Genomic DNA, 22,500 nt, shown 5'->3' with positions numbered 1-22,500 from the left:
AGTTCCAAAGAAAACAGGGACTGGAGGCCAATTCTGGACCTAAGTCATCTCAACACCTTTGTCAAGAAGGAAAAGTTCGAATGGTCACGCTTCGATCCTTCCATTCTTACGGAAGGACGACTGGATGTGCTCAATAGATCTGAAGGACGATACTACCACATCAAAATGGCCAGGGCGTCCAGAGATCACTCTGCGCTTCCGGCTGGGAGCCAGTCACTATCAGTTTCGAGCCCTGCCCTTTGGTCTGACCACAGCCCCAGGGTCTTCACCAAATGCATGGCAGTGGTAGCGCCTCATCTGAGGCCTAGGATTCCAGGTGTTTCCGTATCTGGACGACTGGCTCCTGTCTGCCACCACCAGGCGTCAACTGATACATGCCAGGGATTACTCCTACAACTTTGCACACACCTTGGCATTTCAGTAAATTTCGAGAAATCTTTGCTACAGCCATCACAGCATATCTTATTCATAGGAGCGGAATTAGATACTCGTCAGTTAGTTCTAAAACTTCCGACAGAAAGAATAGTAGCACTTCAATTCAACATTTCCCTTCTGCTGTCATCCAGAAAATCCCCAGCAAAAATTGTTTTGAAAGTTCTGGGTCTCATGGCAGCTTCTCTCATAGCAATACCATTGGGAAGACTGCACATGAGAGTGCTACAATGGCTTCTATTTGCACAATGGTCATTCCAACAACTTCCACTGACTCACGAAATATTGATAACGAAAACATGCAAATCACACCTAAGGTGGTGGTTACAGACTTGCAACCTATCCGCGGAAGACCAAGTGTGCTACCCACACCGTCAGCAACGATAACCACGGACGCTTCGCTGATAGGGTGGGGGGGCATCTTTCAGGGACAGACAGTCCAAGGCGAATGGACCAATCTGGAGTACAATCTGCACATCAATGTTCTGGAGTTGAGGGCAGTGTTTTTGCAACACTTTGCTCCCTTCTTCCTCCAGGGACCATTGCAGTTCAGACAGACAACATGTCCGTAGTCTGGTACATAAACAAGCAAGGGGAACCAGGTCCTACCAACTATGCAGAGAGGCCATGAGAATTTGGCAATGGGCAGAGTCCACGGTCGCTTTCTGATCGCAACGCACATCCCGGGTCATCCAACGTCATAGCCGACAGGCTGAGCAGGGCAATACTATTGCCTCACGAGTGGTCCCTCAAACAGTCAGTCGCGAAAAGATTTTTCGCAAATGGGGCCAGCCTACCTGCGATCTGTTTGCTCCAATGAACGCCAAATGCAGGAGCTACTTTGCCCTATTACCTCCAGGGAAGTCCCAAGGACGCAGCTGGTGCACGATTGGCCCCGGTCTCCTATATGCTTTTCCTCCATTTCCCTGATTGCAAAGTTTCTGCAGAAAGCAAACAACCTTCAGAGGACTATAATTCTCATTGGCTCTGGCCTCGTCAAATTTGGTTCCCTTTCTCTTGCATCACGACCTTGGATGCTGGACCCAGAGCCAGATCTACTGACTCACTCGTCAGGAGTTCCTCACCCATCCTGGAATCTCTCCATCTAGCAGCTTGGCTGTTTAGCCAGGTCAATGCCCCTTACATCGGCGGTTCAAGATATTTTGGTAGCTTCTCATAAAGTTTCCACTACAAAGACTTATACTAGTAAATGGAAACGTTTTGTCTTCTGGGTCACATCAGTTGGACCCTGTTACAGCTCCTGAATAAGGTCTTAGAATTTCTAAAATTATTTCAGGAAGGAGGCTCTGCCACCTTAAGAGTACAGTTGGCTGCCATTTCTAGCTATCATATAGAAGAAAGTGGTGCACCTATTATGGCTCACAGACTCTGTAAAGCCTTTTTAAAGGTTCCTTTCATATCAGACCACCAGTCAGAAGCCCGACATCACCGTGGAATTTAAATTTGTTGCTCTCTATTGATGCTACCACCCTTTGAACCAGCTTCAAGTTGCACTTTGAAATTTTTGTCATGGAAAACATTATTTCTAGTGGCTATTACATCGGCTAGACGGGTGTCTGAGCTGCAGGCCCTTTCGGTCAAACATCCCTATTTAATTTTTCATTCTGACAGAGTATCCCTACGCACTAATCCATCCTTTCTTCCCAAAGTTTGTTCTACTAGTAATATTAATCAGTCCATTGAATTACCCACCTTCTTTAAAGACCACTCTAATAAATTAGAGTATATGTTGCACAAACTGGACGTCCATAGACAACTCAGATTTTATTTAGATAGAACAAAAGATCACAGGAAATCTGATCAGCTATTTATAGCTTTTGCTGACAGCAGAAAGGGTCTTGCAGTTACGAAACGAACTCTTTCTAAGTGGCTAACTGATTGTATCATTTATGTTTATGAAAATTCTGATCAAACATTATCAGCAAAACCCAGAGGACATTCTACCAGAGCAATTTCTACATCTTTGGCTCATGCAGCTCTTACCTTTAGACATCATTGCGGCTGCTACTTGGGCTAAACCACATACATTTATCTCTCATTACAAAGTGGACAGGGTTTCTAGGGATAGGGCAACCTTTGGTTCCACTGTGCTCAAGAACGTTCTCCCTTGAGTTCCTCAGGATCATGGAGCTAGGACGCTACCCATGTGTAAGAACAAAGAGATTGAACACTCTCACATAAAGAAGTTATGTCCTTACCATAACGCTCCATGTGGAGTGTTCATCTCGCCTTTACACTCCCACCCTTCCCACCCTTAGGAAGAACGTCGATTTGGTGCCTGGTCTGGAGTATTCTCCTTCTGCTGTTGCAGTGTTGGTGTTGCTATCATACCCTTGGTATGTTTGTATATATGTAATTATGTATATAGTTTGGCATGTATGCGTGATTGTTGTCTGGTTTGCTTGCAAACTAGATCTGAGGTAATGGCAGAGGGGGATTGTGGGTATTACATGTCCTCGAGCTTCTTCTCGATGCAGAGCTTGCAGTCGGCCGGCACGGAGCCGAGGATAACCCATGTGTAATAACCAAGGCGAGATGAACACTCCACATGGAACGTTATGGTAAGGACATAACTTCTTTTTATAGTGTGTTGGCCTTGGATATGTGAGAATTCCTATCCAATGTGTGTGCAAAGCATGAATGGTGTGCAATGTGGTGTGTGCACAGACATCTGCGACTGAAATATATGTATAGTCCACTGTTGTTGTCAGACATGGGCTTCCTTTCTCTAAGTGTAGGAGCATGCCCAGTATGACCTGCACTGAGTGCGTGAATCCATTCCAGGTAGGTGTATTCCAGCCCAGGATTTGGTGTTCTACACCTACAGCTAGTGACCTGTTTCTGCAGGATATGTGTAGATAGGTTGACAATATGGAGTCACTATGGGCGAAAGATAGTGGGATACTGTAACTATCGTGTCTGTTCTACTTGTGTTACATGGTTGGTGTTAGCAGAGAAATTCACACGTGTACTGTTTTACACTGATGTATGTCATCAACTACCAACAGATTACTTATTTGCTCACAGTTATATTTCCTGGGAAATACAAGATGAATGAAGCTGTGTCCAGTATTGTGGTCTGCAGCCTACATATTCTTGCACACTTACGCCATTCTGGAGGGGTAGCTGCAGACATTTGCTGATGGGTCTGTGTAAATGGTCCAGCACCTTAGTACTGTGGTGGCTGAGGATCCCCTGCTTGTACATATAATTGACATAAAAGAATGGCTATATCCTGCTGTGGCCACACCTCTCAGCTGTACAGATTCACCCAGGTTACCCAGAGGCAGGGGTCATATACCTGGTCAGTTCCCCTTCACATTGTGGTTTACGAGCAGGTTTGTAGCCACCCATTACTGGGTTTGCAGGCAGGGGTAGTATGGGCACGCATCAGAATTTCAGACTTCACACACTCCGTGACATCCATGCTTCTACACCCCCACTCTTGTTATTCTATTCTCTTTCTAACTTTATGCATGCAATATCTGAGAAGTATCCCTACAGTTGTCCCTTCATCCCAGCGGTATTTAGGGGTTGGTCTACAGTTCATGCAGTAGGACATGGTGGGCATTCTACTGGGATTTGTCAACATGGCCTTGCATTTGTGTTCTGTTGACTACGTTAGGTTGTTAGTTGGGACCCCATGAGATGCCATACATTGGCACTACAGGTGAGGTACAGGCCTTTGACAGAGGACTGTAGGCCATTTGGTACTGGTGCAGACCATCTGTAGTAGGCCAGTGCATTCTGTCACTCCTACATTCCCAGGCTGCGAGCCACTGGATTCCCCTGGGGTGACACGGTAAGTGTGCGAGATGTTAATGGCAGTAGTTCCTGTCCATATTAATCCATTGGTCTGGATGCTGGCAGGGTGCTGCTTACAGCTAGGGACACGCCTGCATAGGATATCTCTTCAGCATGCTGCATTATGTAGGTATTCCCATACAGAAGTGGGGGGTCATACTGTACTCATTCCCAACAGCAGGGATATGACCTGTGATAAACCTGTGGCCAATGGTGGGGTGAGATGAATGCATGTGTGATAAGGAAGCTTCTTGCAGCTAACTCACAGACATACCGGGGACATTCCCCTTATGCTGCCTTGTGCAGGGACATAGGCAGTCTCTCATTACTTCATAACTGTGCCTTTTGTGGTCTGCTAGTGATTGGCCAGACTACATCAGTATTCCATACTACACAGACAGCTAATGTGCTGCTAATCTGTCTGTACAATTCCAAAGGTGTGTGCAGCTGACAGTTACATTGTATGTACTCTGTCTAGGCTACTTCCACTTGTGTACTGTGTGTATGTCTGGGCCCACACATTCATGGCATGTCCATCTTTCAGATGGTGAAAGATATTGACATCTGGACAATGAGTATGGATGACTGCTGAAATGGGTATTGCTGAGATGCATTATGGCTGGCACTGCAGTTTGTTGGAACATGGCCCTGTCATCAACAGTACTGGTCACCAAGACACAACCCTCCATGCCTACCTGGTGACCACTTCCACACAATATAGCACACACAGCAACCTAACAGACAGACCCCTGCATATTGTACACATGCAACAATCTAGCCTGTAAATTGAGGCAGCTCAGGTAATCTGTGCTCCACTGTTATTAAACCCACACGTACATGTTACTGCATTTCTACATAGGATTGGGGGGGCATCTGACAACAGTAAAAATTTGCTATGACTGTACTGGTATTTCAAGTACTCTGTTGGCTTCCAGTTCATTTTGTATTCTGACTTATCATGCAGACTACAGGCATATCAGTAGAGTACAGATCTTAGGTTTTATTGACCTACATTTCAATTTCAGACTTCTTACCCTTCCGAACTAACATACAACTGCCAGACCTGTTGCAGTCTGTTTGTGTAGGTCTGGAGGGGGGGCTATTCACCATTGCCATCAATTGGAAGCCTTAACACAGCCTTTCTTTATGGTCATCTACACCTGTCCTGCTGGCTGAGGCTGGTGTTGGGTATGTGAGCCTCACTGACATGCATATGTGTGTCCTATGGACAGACATTTGGGCCACCACATGTACTGCAGTGGGATTTTTCACCTTGTCTAGTACTGCCTACTTTGTTGACACCAGTATTTGTTATGGATTTCATGCTGCCCATATAGGTGTCCACTACCTGCTGCCATCCCATTCAGCTACCCGATTCCCTTGCATGCTCACATCCATACCATAGACACAACTAGCAGAACATACTACTCCAATCAGCAATTGATAGGAAGAGCAACTTACCTTGTTGTGGCTGTACCAGTATTGAGGATGGTGCTGGAGGGCTGACTATGTCGGATGCACATAGTACACTCCCCATACATGGTAAAGCACAGGTAGTGTCATGTTTGGCATCCCTTTTACTGTATGTGCGAGTCAGAGAGAGGTGTCATTCCCTGGGTCCCTACCATGTCAGTGTATGTGCTATGCGTTGCCTCTTTGCCAAAGCCTGGGATACTGGGCACGCCCTCTTCTTCCTACATGGGCAGGCTCAGGTTGTTCCTCCTCAGAGTCCCTCTGTGCCTGTGATGGCCTTGGCAATGGTGGGGGGGCTGTGTGGCCCTGCCCTGTGCTGTTCCTGCTGCAGCTGTTTCTGCAGGATCATATTGTGTACCATGGAACATACAATGAAAATTTGTGTACACATAGTTGGAGAGTACTGCAAGGCTCCACCGGATATGTGCAGGCACCGGAACCGTGAATTGAGCATCCCAAACACATGCTCTATTATGATTCTGGTTTGTGCATGTGCCTCATTATGGAGTTCTTCTTCGTGTGTGTGTGTGTGTGTGTGTGTGTGTGTGTGTGTGTGCATTTCTGATGGGTGTCATCAGCCACGGCTCCATTGTGTAACCAGCATCCCCCACTAGATGGCCATATGGGATGTCCCCACTGGCAAATTTCTGGTACAGCGGTGTCACATGCCAGATGTGGGATTCGTGATAGCTTCCAGGGCTGCCAGCACACACATTCAAGATAATGCCCTGGGCATTGCACATGACCTGGCAGTTGATGGAGGGGAAGCCCTTGCGGTTTATGTACACCCTACCCTGCTCACCGGGTGGTGCTTTGATGTTTATGTGCGTGCAGTCTGTAGCACCCACTACCTCAGGGTATTCTGCTATTTGGTGGAAGAGACACATTGTGGTCAACGCCTCATGGGTGTTGAGGAAATATATGTGTTCACTGGCATGTTCTGACATGGCATCCAGGAACTGGTGGAATACACTGGATGCTGATCCCTGTGAGATCCCCAGTTGGCCTTTGGAAGGTACCTGTGGCTAGTATTCTTAACCCTACATATACCTTGGTATCTAAAGGGATGGGTTCCCCTCTGTTGGTTCTGTGTGTGAGGCATGGCCGGCACAGCTCAACAATTTGCTGTAAAATGTCCCTATAGCGCTCCAATATCTCTAGCTCATGTAGCCTCTGGTAGGTTACTCTGGGTCTGTACACTCTTCTCTTCCTCCTCACTGTGGGTTGGTCATCAGCATTCACATCCTCATCACCCCCAGTCTCTTCCACATAGTGATGTATGACAACAACAGCAGCCTCTAACATTTTGTTAGTTTTGTCAGGTAAAATTTCCCCATCTATGTACTCCGGTGGTGTAGAGTTTGTGGGAAAAACTAGAGTGAAAGGAGTTTGCATAATTTATAGTAGTGTGCTGGGCTGGGCTGCTGCCTGTGTAATTGACTGATTCTGATACATTTCAACTGCCAGCTACGCTACTTCTCCTTGATTGCCTTCTTACTGCTGTTTTCCCTTCCCATTGCCTTCCCGTTTAAGCCCCGAGGTGCGCCTTGCACACCCAGTGCTCAGATGTGAACAGAGCTGCTATTTCCTGTGTTTTTTTTTTTTTTTTTAAACCCAGTGCGTGCCGTGCACACTGGTTTAGGCAATGTAAACACTGCTAGGCAGCCTCAGACACTCTCCCCTTCCTTAGCTGTGCTTAGCTAAGGGCAAACACGGGCCACAGAGCTCCAATAAGCTTACAGCATTCATGACACTCCCCCTTATGAGGTCATCTACCTCTTATACCATGGTGTTGCTGCACCTACATGGTTGGGTGCAAGCTAACACTGAGAGGAAATCTGTCACTCAGTATTAATCATAAATCTGCATAAACCAGAATGCTAATTCATAGTTACCACACTCACACAGAGCCTTCCCCCTTAGCAACCACTATTCCCTGGTATTGTTGTCTTATGCATGCCATTGACTATCATGGCAAAATGCTGATTGGGGTTTAAAAGCTTATTTCCAACTTTTATTCTTATTTTCAGGCCGATCCCGCTTGCACACTGCTGCCCTATGTTTAAACGGCCAAAATGGGCCAAAAAAAAGGTTATTTTTTATGAGTTTGCAACTATTTCCCATGCCAATGGCCATATATTCGCCCACTGGCATGGCTACACATTGAACACATGCTTTCTTTGGAGCTGTCATGCCTCGGTTTTGTAATTTGCAGAAATGTATTCAGTTAGTAACCGAATACATTTCTGCAGGTTACACTATTCCTGCACAGATGCCTGTCAGCTTCCTGGATCGCTAATTCACCTCATTTGCATGGTTTTCACCAGCAAATGGGGTAATTAGCATAGAGCAGTGGTGTCCATGCAGAAATAGTGTAGGAGTGCTCGTGCAATTCCTGGGAGCTCGTTCCTGGATCGCTCGTCTGCCATATCGCGTGCAGCAGCTCTTGCACTATTCCTGCACACAGTACAGAGCTTGCTGAATCTTGTGGCATGTTTAAAATTGCAGCCCATAAACACATCATTAAACAATGCAAGACAACAGTACTACAAGAAATCAGCTAGTAGCCGCTTGTCGAATCAGTGCAAATCCTGTAACACAAGCCTGCAGTAAAGTAAGACTGCAACACAGTGCTCACACTTAGGAGTGCACCTTTAGAATTAGCCTGCAATTAAGAGTCAGACTTAGTCAGCGGTTTGAAAGCCTTAAAGCATTGGATCTCAGTACCTCATGTCCTACACAAACACTCATCTTCAGAAAGCTACCTTGTAAGGTTCTATCCTTTAACAGCTAATGTTTAGACTATGGAAAACACAAGATTTAAAAAAGCAAGCTAATCTTTAAATAATACAAGTCTGAGGAAGCAGGCCACAATGCACTAGTCAAAGCAAAAAGGGACAATGCTTAATATTGGACACTAAGCTACACTGCATCAGATGCAAATCCAGAGAAGCAGGCTAAAATGCAAGACACACCATATCAAGTTACAAATGCAGTGCACACAAGGTATGCAAGAGACATAGGGAGAGCCTATAATACAGGATACACAAGCCCAGAAAAGTATGCTTCATTGTAGAAGACGCACCAAAAAGAATTAAGACACATGTACAAGACAGACCAATAGACAGCAGATTCTGTAATATACACAAGGCCAATGGAAAATTCTGCAACACAGTATGTATGTTGTGTCTTTCAGCTTTTCCCAGTTAGGGGTCGCCACAGCGGAACTCCGGTCCGCTAATGACTGGCAGTAGATTTTTACGTGCTGAGTTGCCGGCCCTGACGCACAACCTTCAACAAAGGTACGCCCATTCACACATGTCTCCACACAGAAGACACTCTAGCTGAGAATCGAACAGGGCGTCTTACTGTGAGGCAACAACGCTACCGCAGCACCACCACCGCAGTGCAACACAGTATGAATGACTAATGTAAATATCAAGCAGCAACATACCTCAGGGCCTGGCAACACACTACACTGCAGGTACAACAGGTCAAGGAATCAAGAAAAAGAGAGGTTCACAAAATATAAAATATAGTGCTGGACATGCAACTGTTAGCAGAAACAAGCATCATGGACATCAGAAACATCACAAAGGACAACTTACTACCCAGAACTGTTAAAAAGCTGGTGGGGTAGGGTGCAATACTTCATAAACAAGAAGCAGGGAATCTAAGACCAGCAAAAAAAAAATTATAAGGTGACAGAGTGGGATTCATACCCTCATGAGAAGAAGTACAGAGTACGATGGCTGTAATATACAGTTGTGGAAAACAGCCAGTAAAAGATACAGCATTACAATCAGTAGGCCAGCATTACAATCAGTAGGCCATTTAACAACAAAACAATATAATGGACCCACTTCCTTTTTTTTGTTGCACATCTTCAGCATCATCATAAAATTAAATGTCAGAACTAGTCAGTATAAAGCAATGCAGCACAGTATTTCATGCACTACTCAAACATTAATCTTCAGAAAGCAACGCAAGGTCTTATCCATTAACTGCTTACATGTTTAAGAGCTCCAGAGAAGCACGTTTTTGCATCCACGACTTGTCCCTTTTTCCAGTATACCTCCCCAAGCTGGTTCCAAGCCTCCACCAAGGTTGGGTCCAATTTTACAGCTTTGGCCAGTGCCTCCTCAGCTTTGGGGCTATAATCTACGGTCACATTCAGAGCTTTCCCTTTCAGCAATAGATACTGTGCTTTGTTCTTTGAACAGCCTGTAAGACACGCACACAAAAAAAAAAAAAAAAACTTTTAGAAAAACAGCAGACTAGTTCATGCTATGTCACTGCATTTTTATTTTATTTTTTTTTTTTTGGGGGGGGGCTGATAAATCTGCAGGTTTTGTTAGACAGCAGCTTTTATAATTTACTCACTAATGGTGCTCTGCAGGACCTTCATCCACTGTAATGACTTGGAGGAAGCAGGAAAGTAGTCATGCAAGTAAACTTACCACAACAGTAGATGTTCAAATCGATTGCTTGCTGCAGCAGCCTATGCTAAATGGGATATCCTGAAAGATTTGGGAACTGGCCAGCTTCCAAAGCTTCAGGGCAGTTTCCATGTACCTTAAATGCCACACAGCTCAAAAAGAGCAGTACAAAGTCATTGATCAGGGTGTTTCTACTACAACAGTGCTCTATTAGAATGTCTACTCTTCTGGTGAGTTTCCTTGCACAACTGTACAACGTTCATTCATCATGCTGCAGTAACCTAAGCTACATGAGTTGAATACCACAGCTTAGTAAGGAAAGCAAGAAGTGGAAAAGAGGAATATCAGAGTTCAGAAGTCTGCGGAGAACAGTCTGAGCAAAGCCTGCTCAGGTTATACAAAAGAGTCTAACTTATACTGCTTGGTGAAAATGAGCACAGATAACTTAAGTTCCTGCCCTAGTATATTCCTATGGTCCACTCCTTCCTAAAAAGCAAAAAAAAGGAAGAAAAAACTACCAGGGGATGGAACATACTAGACATTGTTTGTGTTCTTAAAGAAATTACTGATCTGATGTTGTTAATCTTCTTCCCATTCATCACTGATGGGTTCGGTTCCAAGCCCTGGGAACCGAGTCAGCCTATTACCAAGCTCGCATACACCAAAAAACTCTCGAGCTAAGCTGCTACCCACAATGACCTTCTCCCAGTTACCTCAGATCTCATTTGCCGTGCAGCCATATAGCAGCGTTTCACCGAGCTCTCCAGCTGAGCGTCATATTTTTACGAATATTTGTGCATTTTCAACCTTTTTTCTAAACTAACTAATTTTTCTACCCTATTTATTTATCTAGCTCTACCCATTGGGTATTTCTTATACCATCGTTGGTTATGTCCACTCCTACCCTTATGGTATAATTTGATACCATCGCTGGCATCTTCCCTTTCTGCCTCTTTTTTTCTCACTTTCTAGCAGCAATTTGTTTGTTTTGTGTGTATTTGGATAGGTCTGAAAAAAAGGGACTTCAGGATTCAAACATTGCACTTCCTGCAATGTCAAACTTCCTAACAGTGACTTGCACGATGATGATGTCTATTGTCTGGGGGGTTCTCACCTCTCTGTGAAACCTCCTTGCGAGGTTTGTCTGAGTTTTAGTCAGCGGATGCTGAACGAGAGAAAAAAATAAACTTATCTTGAAAGGCCTGTTAACCTCACCTTTCTCAGAGGCCCTGTGTCTGAGGTCTCGACTCCTCCAGTGAAGGACAAAAATGTCCACATTCCGATCCCTCTTCACCAGATGGTGATAAGGGCAAGTCTCACAAACACAAGGCTCGCAAATCTTCTACCGAACACAAGATTGCTTCCTCGGCTCTGACTAACTGTTGTTTCTGCTCCAAGCTCAGCTCCAGCTGCTTCTAAGTCCGACATTATAGACATTACAAAAACTTCGACGTTGATGCCACCTTCACTGGCCTCTATGGCACCAGTCATAACTACAGTGACAACTACGGCTCCGACCTTACTGTCTTTGATAGTTTCTGCACAGACTTCACCTTTTAGCGCACCAAAGGCAGTTCCGATAATCCTTTTGGAGCCGATAATAACTCGACTCCGAGTACCTCCTTGGCACAGAGTCCCTTCTCAATGTCGTTGACTCCTCTATTGCCTGTTGCCAAGTTAGAGTCTTCGGTGCCGACATCTCAAACATGACAGACCCAGTACTCCCCTTAATTTTACCGGTTTTTAGGCAAGACTTATAGCCCTTTTCTAGACTGGCCTGACTCCCCTTCAGGAGTGTCTACATGGTCCACCATAAGTCTTTCCGAATTCGATGTGGTGCGCCTGCTGGACCAGCTGTTGTCAGCCAGAGGGATAGATGGAGCGGGGTGTGACCCCGGTTCCGAGATTGTCCTACTCTGTTCCAGGCACCCATTCCTCTTCGAGCAGGCCTGCTTTCCAGGTGATGGAGATGGTGCTCGCTTCTGGAAGCACTCCTCCTACATTGGATCTTCCCCCTGCTCCCTCTGAGCTACAGCTAGCAAAGGTCACTTCCCCAGGACACAAAGACCACAAGCCTCAGGAAACCCCAGTTCAGGGTATTCTTCCTTCAGAGTCTTCTTCAGACATCCCCACTGAAGAACCCCCCCCCCCAGAAGAGGACGTGTAAGAGGAAACACCTTGACTCTTCGGAGGAGTCTCTCACAGAGGATACCAACTACAATGATGGGGAAGGGGCCCCATGGTCACCCCCCCAACAATGTCTCCTTTGGAGACATCCTGGAAATATTGAAACACAGGGGTGGCTGGAAGTCCTCCAACCCTTCCTCAGAGGAGTCAGTCTTCCTGCAGGCTTTCCACTCTCGGCCTTCTACTTCTTTGGTGATCCCACCTGCCGACGAGTTAGTCCAGCTGGTCCTGCAGCATGCATAGAAGAACACTGATCCTATTGAGGCCATTCCCCGGAGACCAGACAAGATTCTTTCCCCACCAGAGGAGCTTCCCCACTGGTCTAAAAGCTTACCAGTAGATGCTATGGTGGTGGTGGCAGCAGCCACTAAAAAGGACCTTGTGGAGGAAAGTCCTACTGTTCACCCACCCAACAGAGAGTCCCGGGTGGTGGACAGACTAGGGAACCGAGTTTTATCTTCACGTTTGCAGTCAGGTCTCTGAACTACTTGGCACATTTCACGAGGCTCCAAAGGGATCCGATCTCTGAACTTTCTGGAGCTGTCGCTGGTCAAGGTTCTGACAGGGCACGAGATAAGGTTGCCTCTCAACTTGCCACCCTTGAGTATATCTCCAACTCGTCCATGAGGTTGCTCTCCCACACAACCGAAGGGGTGGCTAGAGCTGCGGGTGCAGGCATAGTCATGAGGAGTCATGCCTGGATGCGCATCTGTGACCTCAGGGACTCCTTTAAGTCCTCCTTTTTGAATGCCCCTATTGAACCATCTTCCTTGTTTGGTTCTAAAGTAAAGGACATACTAGCCAGGTGTGAGCAGAATGGAAAAACCTTGTCTGCCATTGGCCTATGTTTTTCCAAGCCCCAACGTTCATGGGAAAATATGGCACAAAAAATCTCAAGGTCCTTTCCGCAATGCACGTGGTGAGGATTCCCCTAGAGACAGAGGAGGTTCCAATGGTGGAAGACTCCCCTTTAGGGGAAGAGGAGGTACCCGAAATCAAGACTTCAGGGATTCTTTCTCCAGGCGGTCTTATCAACGCTCCTGAAGCACTGCCCGAGTGCTTTCCTCTGGAAGCAGTCGGGGCTCATTTTTCTCTGCACCAAACTGCCTGGCACTCTATTACAAAATATCGGTGGGTGCAGAGAATAATCTCCAGAGGCAATTACATCCCTCTAACGTCACGTCCCAAACCTACAAAGAAAGTACAGTTGTGTACACTTACCATCAATGTAGATGTTAGAGTGTATTCACTGTTGCAATCATTACATTTGGGTTATCTGCCTGCAGGTAGCCCTCAGCCGGCCTGAATACCTGAGTCCTGGATTCCTGCGTCAGATGCCGTCTCTTCTTCTTCCATGACGTCAGGTCGTCAGGGGTATAAAACATGCAGCAGACACCATTACATCAGATTTTCTTGCCCCAGAAGTCAGGTGTCCCCCAGAAAGGGAATCAACTGTATGTTATGTTACACCTCCATCAAAAAGCAAATACACCAGAAAGCTTAAAACAACAAGCAAAGGTAGAGCCAAGAGAAGTTAGGGGGCTGGAGGGAGGGTAACCAGGACTGCAACAGTGAATACACTTGAACATCTACATTTATGGCAAGTGTAAACAACTGTACTATGTTCTTCGTGTTTCACTGTTGCAGTCATTACATTTGGGTTGATTCCCAAAGCTAAGGAAGGGAGGAGAAACTTACAGAGCATTTGGGCCAGCTATTAAGCCCGGCAAAACCAGCTCTGGATTTAGAAAAAATAGGCATGTGGTAATGCTTGGTGAAGTTATGTACACAGCTCCCTGGTAGGGACCCCTATGAGAAAGACTGTAGAGGAAGATGCAGCCCTGGTAGAATGTGATCTTATCTCCTGTGGGGTAGGTTTTCCATGGTGCTTATAGCAGAAATGAATGCAATGGGCTATCCATTTAGAAATGGTTTGCTTTGAAATGGCCTTCCCCTCTGCCCCTGCAGCAAAGCCAACTAGCAGCTGTTAAGATTTTCTGAGAGGCTTAGTCCTATCTAAGTAAAATCTAAGTTGTCTGTGCATGTTCAAAGAGTGCAGAATTCATTCTCCTTTTGTGGATTTGGGCAAAAGGTAGGCAAATTAATGGATTGATTTAGGGCCACACAAGACACTAACTTGGGCATAAAGGAAGGATTGGTCCTGAGGGAAATCCTGTCTGCATGGAAGATAATGAAGGGCTCCACTGCCATGATGGCCTGTAATTCAGACACACTTCTTGCTGAAGTGATGGTTAGGAAGGAAGGCTGTTTTCCAAGAAAGGAATTTCAACTCTGCAGTTGCAGCTGGTTCAAATGGTGGGAGAGTGAGCTTTTCCAATACAAAGTTAAGGTCCCGGGCTGGAGTAGGGGCTCGCCTGGGGGGGTCCTAAATTTTTAGCCCCTCTGAGGAATTGTTTTAACAGGGGGTGAGAGAAGACGGGTGGTTTAGTATTACAATGTGCTGAAATGGCAGAGGCATGAATCTTTTCCACTTTTCAGTAGAGGATTTTCTAGTACTAGGTCTCCTTGCTTCCAGAAAGACATCTAGCACCTGCTTACTGAGGGATACTATTGGAGAGCTCAAGGAACTAGCCAGGCTGCAAGGTTCAGGGTTTGAAGCTAAGGATGCAGAATCCAGCCCGCCTGCTGGGACAGCAGGGAAGGTGTCTGAGGTAGGTGCCATGGATCCAGCAGTATCATGCTGCGCAAGAGGGGGTACCAGTGCTGGTGAAGCCAGTCTGGTGCATTAAGTATTGTCCTTGGTTTGTCCTGTTCGATCTTTGCCAGACGAAAGGCAGAGGGGGGGGGGAGGAATAAACAGAGAGGCTTTGCCAGGTAAAGGACAGGGCATCCACTTTCCAAGCTTGACTGTGGAGAGTCCTTGTGCAGAATTTGTCCAATTGGTAGTTCTGGGGGAGGCAAACAGGTCTATCTCTGGAGTCCTCCATTTGTTCCTCAAGAGGTTGAATATTTTTGGTTCCAGTTTCCATTAATTTGGGTCCATGGGATTTCTGCTTAGGTTGTCTGCCAGTGAATTTAGCTTGCCCGGCAGGAATTGAGCTTATAGGTGCACTTGGTAGCTCAAGACTATGTTCCACAGAGCCATGGCTAGTCTGCAGAGAGGGTACGAGTGGGTTCCCCCCCTGCTTGTTTATGTACCACATAACTGTGGTGTTGTCTGTCTTTACCAATAATTGCCCTGGAAGGATGTGGTCTTTGAAGGCTGTCAGGGAATTCTGTACAGCTAACATTTCTTTTTGGTTGACATGCAGGTGCATCTGATTGGGTTCCATTTGCCCTGAATGCACTGCCCTGCCAAGTGAGCCCCCATGCATAGTCTGACGCATCTGTTAGGGTTTGGGTGGCAGGGGGTGGATTGAAAGGGAGCCCCCTTGTTGTAGTGGCAGGCCTCTGCCCACCAAAAGAACTCTGTCTTTATATAAGGAATGATAGGAATCATTGATTCCAGGTCCTGAGAATGCTGACAACATAGGCTTTTTAGATACCATTGTAGTTTCCTCATATGCAGTCTTGCATATGGAATTAGTAGAATTAGTAGAATGCAAGAGGCCATGAACCTCAGGGCTTGCAAACTTTTCCTTGCAGATAGCACAGTCTTTGTGGTCAGTAGTTTGAAGTAGGTTGTCAAATAAACTTCTCTGGTGTGAGGTAAGCCATCTGGGAAGTTGCATTCAAGCTTGCTCCCAGGAATACAATCTGCTGGCAGGGTATTAGATGATTTCTTTTCGTTTATGGTGTTACCCCAGCGAGGTTAGAAGTTTCTTTACGAATGCCAGATGTTTTAATAGCATGTCCTGGCTTTCTGCCTGAATCAGAATCGTCCAGGTATGGGTATATTTAAAATGCAATGGCTGGGGCTAGACACTTTTTGAATACCCTGTGCAGAGTAGATAAGCCAAAGGGAAGTGCAGAGAACTGATGGTGCATGGAGCCTGCCTGAAGCGCAGGTATTTCCTGCAAGAGTCCCTTACTGGAATGTGCAGGTAAGCTTCCTTTAAGTCTAAGGTTGCCAATCAGGCATCTTTGCCTAGCATAGGAAGCAGCTGTTGAAGTGTTAGCATTTTGAATTTTGGGATTACCAAAAAGGTGTTTAGAATAGAGAGGTCCAGGATAGGACGCCAGGAGCTGTCTTTTCCGGGTACCAGGAAAAGTCTTGAATAAAAACCTTGTCCCCTTTCTTCTGCTGGGACAGGTTGAATAGCCCTGCTACTTAGAAGAGAGATAACTTGCTGTTGAGCCTCTGTCCGCTGATTTGGGGGTAGGTCTGGTCAACTGTTTGGGGTTGTAGGGTGTGGAAGTGGAATCTGTATCCCTGGAAAATTATATTTAAAACCCATTTGTCCTGGGTAACGAGTTCCAGTTTTTTGCATGCAGGGCGAGCTTTCCTCCTAAGGGAGCAGGCAGTTGAGCAGGGCTTGGAAGGGTTAAGGTTAAGTCATTGTGACATTTTTCCATACGGGAGTGTCTTACTACTTCCTGCTTTGGAAGTGGGAGCCCCCCCCCCCCCACACTGCTTAGGCCTGTGTGTAGCCTGAGGCTGCAACCTAGGTGGTCTGCTGTTCCTGGGTTTGGACTGAGAAGGCCTGGAAGAGAATGGAAAGGATTAATTCTTTGAAGGCCAATGCCTACTAAATTTGAGAGGCTGTACTTGCAGGAAATCTTTAACAGTTTGCATAGATTTAGCTTTTCCCCCCATCTTTTTGAGGACTACTTCTGCTTTGTTGCCAAACAGGTGGTCTTGGTTTAAGGGAGCATTCAGTAATTTAGCTTTAACATGATCTGGCAAGTTCTGCTACTTAAGCCAAGGATGCCTTCTAAGTACAGACCCAGTGACAGCAGCCCTGCAAGATGTTTCTAAAGAGTCAAAACCACATTGCAAAGCATGTTTACCAACTTGTTCTGCAGAGTGCATTAAATCCTGTAATTCTTTATGTTCAGCACAGTCAGGAATCAACATAATTTTCTGTTTAAGTAGTCCCATAATGTGCCGCGGATACTTTTAACATATGAAACTGGCAATTTAAGGCCCTAATGGCCAAAGTAGCAGACGTGTATACCTTCTTACCCCATCTGTCCAAGGCCCTAGAATCTCTATCAGAGGGGGTAGGATTTTTGGCAGCAGTAGCCTTAATGCCCTTTGGTCCTTCAGAAATGGTCTCTGGATCCGCAGTAGGATTCTTGAAGAGGAACTTGCGAGAGTCAGGTACTGTGTAGCACCTGTCAGGTTTGCTGGGAGCTGGAGTTAAAGTGTCTGGGGACAGGCTAGATTCCAAGAAGGCATCATCTACAATGTCCAGAACAGGAGGGATAGCTAAAGGCCTGTGTTGACGGCGGAGTAAGAATTCCCTAAGCCTCTTTTTGGAGTCAGAGTAATCCTGGCTTTCCCAGTGGAAATGCTCCCCAAGAGAGTGTGCAAAGTTTCACCAAAAGAAAAATGAAGGGGAAGCAGAGGGAATGGAATCCTCTGCATCAGAATCCTCATGGGTAGCTAAGGGCAAATCCTGGTAATCAGAAGAAACAGACATTTCAGAATCCTGATCAGAAGGAAAATCAGTTTTAGGTCTCTTAGAGGGGGAAGGCTGGCTTCCCCTACTTAAAGTAATAAAGTCTTCAGCCATTCTAAGCATTTGTTTTTTAGGCATATGGGCCTGACCATGCGGTTTGGACGTCAGTTTTCTAGGCATGGGTCGAGTTTTAAGCCAGGATGAAGAAGATGGCGTTGGTTTAAAATGCAAATCTGTAGGCCTGAATACACCCTCAGAAGCCGGTGCCTGCATAGCAGCTCCGGACCTATCAAAGGTAGAGACATCCGCAGGTTCCATAGTCGAAGAAGCATCTTGTGGCATATCAGACTCCAAACGGGTCTCAGAAGAGGCTGCAAATCCGAAGTAGCGGGTATCAGGGGCTGCGAAAGCACCTCACTGAGTACTGGTGAACTGGCAACTAGCTTAACGGAAGCATCGTTGGCAGTGTTGCACCTATGGTCTGTCTTTGTCTTTATCCTTACTTTTTTTCAGAATATCGGTAGTCGGATGGCTTACCGAAGCCATTTCTGGATAGTTAAACTGAGTACCAAAATAATTTTCTGCAAAACTAGACCAATGATGAATAGCTCGAGGGTAGATTAAGGCACAAAACTGACAGCGAGGGACGTCGTGGTCTGGGTCTAAGCAAGGAATGCAGTACGAATGAAAATCTTTACGAGGTATTTGCTTTCCATAGGTAAGACAAGACAATTGTTAACTTTTACTGACATCGGTTAAGAGCAAGAAAAAGGATCCCCAACTGGGTACTTAGCTTTTTCGAAGACTTCTGTTCTGAAACTCTAAAACAAAAATTTCAGGAGTCTGCCGACCGGCACTTGCCGCGCGGTGCCTGAAGCAGAAACAGTTTGCAAGAAAGACTGATGTAATAGCGTCGGCTGCATGTTTTATACCCCTGACAACCTGATGTCATGGAAGAGACCGCATCCGACGCAGGAATCCAAGACTCTAGTATTCAGGCCGGCTGAGGGCTACCTGCAGGTAGATAACCCAAATGTAATGACTGCAACAGTGTAACATGAAGAACATCTTTCCCAATGTTCCCCCCAGTCAAAGGGAAGAAGCAGCTTCAGAGATAAGAAAGCTGTGTCAAAATGAGTCATCCAACCAGTTCCCCAGACCAATGCGGATCCAGTTTTTACTCAAGATTCTTTTTGGTGCCAAAAAAGACCAAGCATTGGAGATCCATTTTGGATCTCAGCCATCTAAACAAGTCAGTGGTTCAAACCAAATTCCACAGTCAATATACAATCCATTGTCCCTTTTTTACGGGAGGATGTTTGGATGTGCTCGATAGACCTCTGGGATGCATATTACCACATCAAAATAGACAACTGTTGCAGGAGTCTCCTTCACTTCCGGCTAGGAGCTAATCATTACCAGTTCAGAGCACTGCCATTTGGTCTCTCAATGGGCTCCCAGAGTGTTCATCAAATGCCTAGCAGTGGTGACAGCTCATCTGAGACTACAGGGATTCCAGGTGTTTCCATATTTAGACGATTGGCTCCTCTACACCCCCACCAAGCATCTCCTGACTACAGCCCTCCGTTACACACTCTCACTTGTGGAGTCTCTGGATTTCTCTCAATGGACTGTGATGCCTAATCTACAACCTACCCAGCAACCGGAATTTATAGGGGCAGTTTTCAATACTCAAACATGTCTGGTATCTCTACCAGTTCACAGGCTTCAGAGGTTAAGATTGCAAGTACAAGTGATACTCTGTCAAAGAAAGGTGTCAGCAAGAGAAGTTCTCCAGGCTCTGGGTTCTATGGCTGCAGCCATTCTGATTTTTCCTCTGACAAGATTACATATGAGACTGTTACAATGGCTCCTATTGTCCCAATGGTTGGCAAATCTTTACCCCCTAAACTCAAAGAACATCATTACCAATGCTTGCAAGCAAAATCTCCTTTGATAAATGAGGCCAGATGAAAAACTTTGGTGTTGCCACTTCCAGATCCCTCAACCCAACACCACAGTGACCACGGATGCTTCCCCGATAGGGTGGGGGGCTATTTTCAGGGAAAGACAGTCCAAGGCACATGGTCCAACTTAGAGGCCAACTTGCATATCAATGTTCTGGAATTGAGAGCGGTGCTGTTGGCGTTGCAGGCACTACATCTGCTCCTTCCATTGGGACTGCGATTCAATCAGACAGTATATGTCAGTAGTCTGGTACATAAAAACAAACAAGGAGGGACCAAATCCTACCCCCCCCCCATGTTGAGAGGCCATGAGAATTTGGCACTGGGTGACAGCTTCCAACCACTTTCTTATAGCAACACATATCCCAGGGAGCTCCAACATGATTGCGGATAGGCTGAGCAGATGCATTCTCCTTCCACATGAGTGGTCTCTCAATCCGAATGTGACAGAAATTTTCAGCCGTTGGGGCCAGCCTTGCTGTGATCTCTTTGCTTGCCCTTCAAACAACAAATGCAGCAGCTTCTTTGCCCTTTTTCCCCCAGAAGGGGAATCCCTGAGAGACGCTTTATCTCATGATTGGCCAACAGGTCTCCTCTATGCTTATCCTCCAATTCCCTTAATACCCCATTTTTGAAGAAAGCAATTCAGTTGAGATGCAAGGTGATCTCATTGCCCCATTCTGGCCTCAACAAGTGTGGTTCCCTTTCCTCCGGCCTCACCTGTTATAACCTCCATGAATCCTGGACACTCATTTAGACCTAATCTCTCACCCCAAGGGTTGACCTCTCCCAAATCTGTCCACTCTCAAGCTGACAGCTTGGTTTCTCCATTTCCATTAGTCGCCAAGCAGGAAACCCTCTCCTCACCTTCTCGCAACATTATTCTGGCCTCCCATAAGCCATCCACCAGAAAACTCTACAGAGATAAGTGGAAGCAGATGTTAGACCCCCCTCTCAGCTCCTGTATCTGTTATACTTCAATATCTTTCTGAGTTTTTTTGAGAATGGAGCATCAGCTTCTACTATTCAAGTCCACTTGGCAGCTATCTCCAATTTTCATAACGGTCTAGAAGGCGTACCACTCATCCTCACCTGCATAGGCAAGACCTTTCTCAAAGGAGTTTTTCATAGCAGACCTCCAATCAGGCGACCTTTAGAGACATGGAATCTCTCTATGGTATTACAGTCTCTCTCTTTACCCCCTTTTGAGCCTGCTGCAAAATGTGACCTTAAATTTCTATCATGGAAATCTCTATTTTTGGTGGATGTCACATCAGCTAGACGGATATCAGAATTACAAGCCTTATGCATCAAGAGTCCATATTTAATCTTTCATAAACACAGAGTATCTCTTCGTACTAATCCATCTTTTCTCCCCAAAGTGATTTCTGATTTCTCTGTCAAGCAGTCCATTGAGCTCCCAGTGTTTTTTCCAAATTATTCCAATAAAAGAGAATACTGTTTACATTCATTGGATGTACATAGACAATTACGTTTTTACTTGGATAGGACTAAATCTATCTGCAAGTCAGATCAACTTTTCATCTCCTTCTCCGGACCAAAAATGGGATGTGCCATATCAAAAGTCACTTTATCAAAATGGCTCAGAGATTGTATTACCTTTTCATACTCACAAACGAATGAACCTAAACCTGTTCATATCAAAGCTCATTCAACGACAGCCATGCTTTTCACTCCAGAGCTTCTATGGACATTTGCACAACAGACATTTGGGCTAAACCCCATACTTTCATCAAACATTACAAATTGGACATGGTCTCCAGGGGAAGAACGGCCTTTGGCTCAATGGTACTCAGGAATGTTCTTCCATAAGGGTCACCTAGGTTTTCAAGTAGCTTGGGATTCTGTCCCATCAGTGATGAATGGGAAGCTGATTAACAACATCAGATAAAGAAGTTATGTCTTACCATAAACTCCCATCTCTGTGTTGTTGATCTTCTTCCGTTCATCGCATCCCACCCTCCGTCCCCCCACCAAAGGCTCCTGGTGGATCTTATAGATCCTTGTGGTGTTTTCAGATTTTTTGTGCAGAAATGGCCTCTGCGTTTACTTCTACATGTTTCATGCAAACTCGAACTGAGGTAACTGGGAGAAGGGCATTGTGGATAGCAGCTTAGCTTGAGAGTTTTTGGTGTATGCGAGCTTGGTATTAGGCCGACTCAGTTTCAAGGGCTCGGAACCGAACCCATCAGCGAATGGAAGAAGATCAACAACACAGATGGAACGTTATGGTAAGACATAACTTCTTTTTACTTCAAGTCAAGTTTTATCACCATTGATACGCAATGATCATGGGGTTATAAAGGTTAATTTGTTGCTAGATAATTCTGCCAAACTGAAATCTAAACCAATGTACAGAATGTTAATTACTGATTATATGGAAGTAAAACAGTCATTATGTAAAAAACTGGAGTGAGGTGTTGGAAAAACTGCAGATGGAATGTGGAAAGTTTTTAAAGAGAAATTGAGTGCAAAAAAATAAAAATGTTTAACTTAAGGATCTAGGCATACAACATGAGGGGGATATATTTCCAAAAGAACAAGATATCCGAATAAGATGAGAGACAAAAAATTATAAGAAATGGAAGAGAGGTCGAACTACAACTTTGGAAACTGAAATAAACAAGCTGG

General features: G+C 45.5%; 1 protein-coding gene across 1 annotated transcript in view; it reads right to left on the bottom strand.

Annotated features, from left to right (window-relative positions):
- TTC5 (tetratricopeptide repeat domain 5) overlaps positions 1-22,500 on the bottom strand; it is an 852,502-nt gene that overhangs the window by 754,602 nt on the left and 75,400 nt on the right. Inside the window, exon 3 of the mRNA XM_044058462.1 lies at positions 9,743-9,954. Within this exon, the coding sequence (XP_043914397.1) occupies positions 9,743-9,954 (212 nt within the window). The remainder of the gene's footprint in view (positions 1-9,742; positions 9,955-22,500) is intronic.

This window comes from Protopterus annectens, chromosome 16.part0, assembly GCF_019279795.1.
Source record: "Protopterus annectens isolate FY-2018-M chromosome 16.part0, PAN1.0, whole genome shotgun sequence".
Lineage (NCBI taxonomy): Eukaryota > Metazoa > Chordata > Ceratodontiformes > Protopteridae > Protopterus > Protopterus annectens.
Note: the sequence above shows the minus strand (reverse complement) of the source record. Positions and strands in the feature narration are given on the sequence as shown.